This window comes from Epinephelus lanceolatus, chromosome 7, assembly GCF_041903045.1.
Source record: "Epinephelus lanceolatus isolate andai-2023 chromosome 7, ASM4190304v1, whole genome shotgun sequence".
In the NCBI taxonomy this organism is placed as follows: Eukaryota; Metazoa; Chordata; class Actinopteri; order Perciformes; family Serranidae; genus Epinephelus; species Epinephelus lanceolatus.
In genome coordinates, this window is record NC_135740.1 from 28,828,393 (window position 1) to 28,836,506 (window position 8,114).

The window sequence follows — 8,114 nt, forward strand, 5'->3', positions numbered from 1 at the left end:
TCTATACATCCAGCCTCTTCCCTCCCATTCCCCTTATCCTCTCCCTTTATTCTTATTATTATTACTGTCGATTTTGTATTATTAATATTTTTGTTTTCTTATTTTGTTATTGTTAATTTATTTTTTCAAAAATTTAATGTGTTGTTGCTGTTATTACCACTGATTTTTCTATTAGTATTATTGAATTTTAATACTTATTTTTCTTTATATCTCTGCATACTCATGTGCCTTGGTCTATTTGTTCAGTTTACATGCAAAATCATATTATAAACTGTTGAAATAGAGTTATGGGGATATGCTACTACTCTATCACCTGTTAAGAAAGTGGATGGTGTCTTGCACCAGTGATGGTAAACTGCCTTTAGGTTGAAATTTCAAGACAAACAAAGGAACTAAATTCACAAGAGGCTCAGCATACCAGTTGTGAAATTACAACACAAAGTTGAAACCTTGACAAGACTTAAGATCACCTGCCAAAATACAGAGTAGCTACCACTGCTCTGGCTGCGCTACATGGTCTGTATCCAGAAATATTCTCCCTCTCACACACATACACTCAGTCCTTCTGAAACCCATCCACTTTGCCAACTGCAAGGTTAAGACAACAGTTAGGGAGAGCGCCTTTTTTAAAAGCCGTATATTACCCAATGGAGATCTGGAGGCAAAAATGCCCCAGACTCCTCTTAAAAAAGGCAAAATAAAGGAACATCTGGCCATGATGGGTGGCCACTCTAGGTTATATAAAGTTGAGTAGAGCCAACAAACAGGAATCGCCCTGCATGAGAGTCCAAAATGGTAAACCCGGAGGATTCCTCTTCCATAACGTGTGATTAAGACTAGTAGGAAGACAGAAGCTCCTTGAAATTGAAATCTCATGAAGGATTCAAAGAAAATATACTGCTGGCTCAGGATGGATATGCCTCGTATGGGCCAGATGCTGCAATCATCCTATAAGAACAGCTCCACAAAGCAATTTGTTAAATTATATCCCTGTGTAAGGAAATGGCTTTTTCTGCTCTGCTGGTAAATCTCCCAATCCAGGTGAGTGTGTGCATGTGTGTGCGTGTGTGGATGTTTTTCTTGTGCTGCCTGCATGGACCCAGACACACTGCCAGTGAGCAATGAGCCCCCACTGCACTTGGTTGACCTCTCATCATTCCCATTTTCCACTTCATCTCAAGTGTCTAAGCAGGAAAGAATAAATGACTCCAAAACAAAATAGACACAACATCAACTCACTCTGCTCCAAAACTCTGTCCTTATTAAAACTCTGTCCATGAAGGGTTGAAAAAAAAGGAATTTATGACCAAAAAAATAACAAGGCAGAGTCCAGGTTCAAATTCAATCATCCCTTCAATCACTGTTTCAATCATCACTTTGCTGCACTTGTTTTTCCAGAATTTGGCTCGTGCCCTAAAACACCACTGACTGCAACTTTAAATCGACACATTGAACTTTTTACGTGGAGGAATTCACGGTCAATGCGAGCGTCTTGGTGCAGAGAGCTGCAGAAAGGGTTTCTCTTTCAGCCTGAGCCGTTATGCTTCATTTAAATTGGTGTCAAAGGGTCATGAAGCAACACACTTGACCTGTGTCCACTTTTCAATAGCTACAAGTGAAATATTGACAAAATCACAACTAGGTCAGACTATCTTTTAGATATAGTATTTACCAGTTTCCTCTTAATCCTTGATATAACTGCAGTAAAGGTGAAGTGAAAATGACAAAACCATCTCAATTTTGGTGGTCAAGCATGAGTTCATTGCTTCTGTACAGCTCTGTGCTTTATTTGCTGAGGTACATCTGTTACACACCTCAGCATGAGCAGAAAGAAGCTGATGCACCATCAGTAACTAATGGCTCTACCAGTCAGCAAGTCCTCTGCAGAAACAATACCCTCCTTTCCTCCCTGCCATTGTCTTGTGGACGTAGTTTGACATTGCTCAATACGAGCGCAAGAAGCTCCAGGAAGAAATCTTTGCTCAGGTAGCGTGTCACATTTCCGTGACCTTTACTAGCCAGAACAATTCCAGGCTGCCTCTTGTCCCTACGTCCGCTTCCTCCTTGTGTCTTTCCCACGCTTTGTGTGTGGACAGTGAAGGAAATCTATACTTAAAAACATCGTAGACAAAGCTTCATGGGGCTAAAAGTGTGTACGAATGTGTGTGTGTGTGTGACAGGGAGGAGGGGGTGAACGTGAACGGTATTTCCTTTGTTTGGATAGGCTGTTTATTTGGAAATGATGAGGAAGGCTTAGAGTGTATCTCTGTGGCACACTGGACCTGGCACAAGGTGGAGGGACATCCACCTTTTATCTATCCATCTTGTTTTTGTGGAGTGACACTCAGACAATGAAGCTGATAGCACTGCCAGAAGAAACATACATTCTCCTCCCCGAGATGTTTAATCCTGTTCACTCACTGATAAGAACTGCTGGGATAAACATTTTCGTAAAATATAACAAAAGGTTTGGTTTGCAAAATCTTCAGAATGTCTATTGAAAGAAATTAAATTCAAAATGTCTTAGATAAAATCAGTCTGATATTGAAATATAAAGCCTCCACATCTGTTACAATCACCCCTCAGAATCAACACATTGTATTAACTTGTTAAAATAATCACCAGTTACAACGGGGTAAGGCTACCTCTACTGGCTTAAGTGAGAACTGCACGTCTAATGACAGCCTTCATCTTTTGACATAATTTTTACAGATCAGTTAAATATAGTAAGAATAAGACAAATATATTGAGATTAACAAAAAGAAGCCACTGTATGCTTCTCTAACAATTGATTGCGTGAATTGTCTGCAAAAACAACAAAAATTCAGCCATCCATTGAAACGAAACAAACAAATTGTGCCATGTTAAAACTCTTTCATGCATAACGCGTAAATAACTGATCTGTATCAGCATGAGTGCATTCTTACCATTTGTGAGTGATGAACAGCACAAGAAGACAACGACCAATTTGAAGCAGTCGGATGAGACCATCCTGCCAGCTCTTCTCCGAAATCCAAACCGTGCGTTAGAAATAAAGTAATAAGAGTCCTTGGCAGAGAGGCTTATTATTCCGAGTGACTGACAAAAGTTTCTTCTGAGAGCGAGTAAATCAAAAAATCTTGTTTTTTTTTTTGTTTTGTTTTTTTTAAATAAACGTGTTGTAAATCCACACAAAGCTCAGGTGTACATGCAAAAAGCGGCAGTGATTGTGCCGTATCCCATGACGCGTTCCGCAGGGGAGCTCTCCTGCGCAGCTGGGGGAGTCCAACAACCGATCCGGCACTGAGAGGACGGATGTGCCGCTGTATCCTCGGGACAGGTGCCCTCGAACAAAAAAAAAAGTCAGATTAATTAAATTCAGTGGTGAGTGGAAAATAAAAAGTTGGATGAGTTGGGGTATCAGCCTCTGACTCTGCTGTCTGGTAAAGCGCTCAAAAGCCAATTCAATCAGCTCCTGCCTCTCATGCGCGCCTTGAACAATTTCCCCTCCCTCTCGCCTCTGTGCAACAAGCCAGTTCGTGCATGAGGAACGCTTTATGGAGACACAGAGGAAGGACGCAACGTCACAGGGTGGGAGTTTTGTGTGAATGCAGACTCCCTTCTGAAAAGGAGACCACTTCCAGAGAAATAATGATGGTACTAATGTGCAACTCATTTTGCGTCAGGGCAACATGATGGGTAACTAGACATGTTACAGGGATGTAACAAGAAAACATGCAATACCAACCATATTAATTATGCTAATTTCTAGTGGAAAACTCAACTTAGAGGCAACTGAAATGAACCTTAATGGGGTCTATCACAGCCTTCTTTTAATCATGATTAATGTCATTATCACCTTACTGATGTGTGGTCAGGATACATCTTTACATGACAGCTTGAATCTTGAATCTACTGGCCTTTGACAGCTTTCTGTGTCTTTTTAATGCTTGTCTAGTGTACAAAATGATTAATAATCTGTCTGCTCCTCAATTAAAAGAGTTCATACAACCGCACTCAGACAATGAGAGGACATCTAGGTCGACTAACAGAGGCGACTGTGTAGTACAACACAGATTTACTGTGTTTGGTAGATCAGTCTTTTCTGTTAGAGCTACAGACTATTGGAACTCAGTACCAAGTGAGATAAGACGGTGCAACAGCTTTGTTGCTTTTAAATTTAAGATGAAATCATGGCTAAAATCAACCCAATCATGCACCCATCACACTTGATCTAACACTGTGAAATCTTGTTATATCTTAATGTTATAGTTTCATTGTAGTTGTGTTGTCTTGCTGTTGTTATTGCTGAAGCTGTTGTGTCATGAATATGCTCTATTTTGTAATTGTGTTTTTTATACAAAAGTGTCTTTTAGCAGAGAAATTATCGTCTATTTCCTGCCCAGGGACTACAGATGAAAATTAGCTTATAGTTAACTGGTGCAGCTAAGTAGCTGTGCACTGCCCCTGTTCAATAAATAAATAAATCATTATCCTTTTTAATCTTACCTTTGTGTATAAAGCTGCCGTTGATAAAAGCAACCCACTGTGTAACTGAGGTTAAAGGTAACAGTAGTAATCTTGTCTCAAGAGGAAACAGAATAAAATGTAAACAGGCTTTGTGATAACAGATCGAATCTATCCGTTTGAGTGTTTAGAATAAATATTTGCTGGATTTATTTTTAACCGCAGAAACAGGACACACTGCTTTTTATATCAATGTAAATAATCCTCTTTTGTCGAGCAGAACCCTGCAGTGTGTGGATGTGCTGCAGACTGTTTTCTTTTATCACCGCAACAATCACTCTGCTTCTGTAGGTCACAGTAGCAGGCATTGTAAATAAGAACATCCTGCCCTCACCTTTCCAACCACGTCAGGACTGGACGGCCACCATTTCGGGGACTGGATCTCGGGCAGTGGCGTGGGTGAGGCACAGCACAAGTTGTGAAATATGATGAGCACCAGCCTTTCATATCTGTGGCAGGAAAAGATTGAAATGGCACATGAGAACATGGGAAACAATTCATAAAATCCCAGTTGTGGGAGTCCCTCTGCTTTGTGGGATCTGGAGACCAAGTAGTCGCAGGTCAAGAATTCAACTTGTTTTTTCATTAAATCACTTAAGGAAATCAAAAATTTCCATATTTGGGTGGCTGCAACAGGCGTACACAAAAAGTTAGAAATGTTCTACATGGTTAATTCCATAAACGGAGACATTATATACTTTTGTGTTGGATTACACTCACTATTACAATCTGATGGTGAAGCAACAGTAAATTCAGATATGAGAATTAAATCCACGTGGCATAACTTTCAAAAGACTGTAAAATAATAAGAGTGTAAAAAAATGACTATAAGACCTGGGCGTTCAAGTGTGAATGGTGACAAATTGGAAAAGATGATTTGCTGTAGACTTATACATTTGAAGAGAAAGACAGTAGCACACTAAATACACAAGGAAGAGGTGAGGTTTGCAAGAGACTGCCTTGTCCACTATAAGAATTTCCTTAGTGTGTGTTCACGTGTAAATCTTCAGTGAAGGAAACATTCCCACTGGGCCAAGTGAGCAGCAGATAAGTCTCTGGATGAACAATTACTGGAAGTCGCTGGCTGATAGGGGTGGGTTTAAAGTGTTTTATTTTAGAATCTGGTGTTCAAAACACTCTATAGGGGACTAAATGGTTCTACACACACACAGCATGCACTCTTCCTTTTGCCCCAAAAGCAAAGTCCTCTTGGGTAAATGAACCAGTAGAAATAAAGTCTTTCTTCAGCAGAGGGGTGGTGGGGGTCTGACTGCCTGCCCTGCTGATCAAATAACTGTAGTCAGTCTTGAGTGGAAACAATGCCACAGTCTCCAGACCCCACACACACTGCAGCTTTGGAAGCAAGGAATATAATTAACGAAATCATTTCTTGCATGACAACAATATTATAAATGGTCAATTTTCGAGCCAGGGTCATGGGCAAAAGCAATCACCCATCATATTTGACATGCAAGTGGCTGGCCAAGATCTGGTGCTCTCTGCAAATGATTATACAGCTATCTTATTTAAAAAATTCTTATTTAACATTTTGTGTGCAATATCCCCATCGCTGGATCAAGTACAAAAATACAACATATATCAACTCAAATTCAATCAAATGTAATAAAATGTACATAAGTAACATTAGTCGTCACCATATAGGTTCCTGTTTAAGAACAACAAAGCTCTCTTTTTGCCTTAATGCTTAATGTGCATGCCTGCTCTGATTACTCGGCCGTTTTAAAAGTGTAAAGGTCTCAAGTTTAGTCATGTTGACCAAAATATCTGGTTACTGTTGTTAAATGGGCCTGTTATGGTTGAATAAAAATAGAATATTGGTTTCCAAAAGTAGTGGAGTGCATGTAGTTCATGTTGTAAATGTAGACCTGCAATGCAGTGAGATGCACTTACAATGTATGCTGCATATATTCTTCTCCCAGAAATGCTGTATGTCTTAAGTTATTGTTTGTTTGGCACAGCATTAAAATGTTAAAGGTGAAATTAGCTCCACATTTTCAAGAGGAAACTTTATTATCTTGAAGACAATTAAATATCTCTGTGTTGATGTGTCATCGTCAGATAATATTTTGGCTCTTTTCATTTGTTCTAACTGAATAAAGCAAATGTGGACGCCAACATATTTTCATGGACAAAACTTTTCCATTACTTTTGAAGGACCCATACGGTGAGGCCGTGGTGGCTCAGTCCACAGGGACTTTGCTTGGGAACTGGTGGGTCACAGGCTCAAGTCCTCGTACGGCGCAAGTATGTAGCATGGACTGGTAGCTGAAGAGGTGCCAGTTTGCCTCATGGACACTGCCAAAGTGCCCTTGAGCAAGGCACTGAATCCCAAACTGCTCAAGGTGCCTGTCCAAAGCAGCCCCCGGCTCCAACATCTAGTGCATGTATAGGTCCTATTTGTGCATGTGTGTGTATTTTGGGCTTGTGTGTATTTGACAAGAGTCAAGAAGAGTAAAGAAAACTGAATTTCCCCATGGGGACCCTTCCCGTCGGGTAAATGACGGCGGCCTCGTAGGGACAAAAAGCCTTGCGCACAAGTTTTTCAGGAGTAGGTCTATCTAGCGATGAGGTGTATGTTTATTTAGAAATCTAAGCCATGTTACGATATTGTAATGAATCCCTCACGAGCAGGAGACCAGAGGAGCGTTCGGGAAAAAGGCCCGTTTATTTGAGCACTCCAGAAACTCCGGTAACACTCCACTCCGTCCCAAACTCTGACTCTTCTAGCGTAACACACACACACCATACACACATACTCGTTTACCATACCGAGTGGGGACCCCCCTCCCCTCTCTGCTCAATCTCCAGCCCGCACACTGACTGACAGCGTAGCCGGTAAACAGAGCTCAGCTGTTTATTTAGCCTAGCGATATCTCCGGACTATAGTAGCTGCAATGGACGACTTTGAACGTGATTTTGAAGAGTTTCTTGTAGCGGACACAGACCCAGAGCCATACCTGTTTGAGCCGGAGCACACAGATGAGGAACTCCATGTGTTTGATGCTGAGCGGGCGAGAAGAGAGGCTGAATGCACAGAATGGGATTCGGTGCTACTGCTACCATCGTTGGGGAGATATATCATCAGGAGGAAAAGCGCTGCAGAGAGTGCATCACAAGGAGTGAAGTTGCGTCTTCTTTTCCTCGCAGATGACGGTTCGGGTTCATTCTCTCCTGTTGCACGGTAAGTGTGGTCCATTCGCAAACTTTATAACTAAAAAAACTTTTCACTACTCTATCAACAAACTACTAACACTCTCTGCTGTTTCCTCCTCCTTCTTCCTTCCTTCCGCTGTCTTCGTTGGTTCATTTATACATGCGAAATGTGTTCTCTGGCTGGCTGGATTGTCCGCTCGGTCTGCCGTACATACATGGCGGCGCAAGATGGCGACCTCTCTAAAGCAAGGCCCTTGATATATATATATGTATAAAAGCATAACTATAAGGCTACAAAAACCAAACGAATTTTATTTTATAGCAATTATACACTTGTATAAACATATTAATGGGTAGAAGATTCAGATTCAGATTCAGATTGACAATAAACCATGCCAAATATTACACACTGGCCCTTTAAGTATTGTATGAAA

General features: G+C 40.9%; 1 protein-coding gene across 1 annotated transcript in view; it reads right to left on the reverse strand.

Annotated features, from left to right (window-relative positions):
* Nucleotides 1–3,509, reverse strand: part of kdrl (kinase insert domain receptor like) — a 60,828-nt gene extending 57,319 nt beyond the window's left edge. The window contains exon 1 of the mRNA XM_033624231.2: nucleotides 2,928–3,509. Coding sequence (XP_033480122.2) covers nucleotides 2,928–2,991 — 64 coding nt within the window. The 5' untranslated portion in view covers nucleotides 2,992–3,509. The remainder of the gene's footprint in view (nucleotides 1–2,927) is intronic.
* Nucleotides 3,510–8,114: the final 4,605 nt, after the last annotated feature.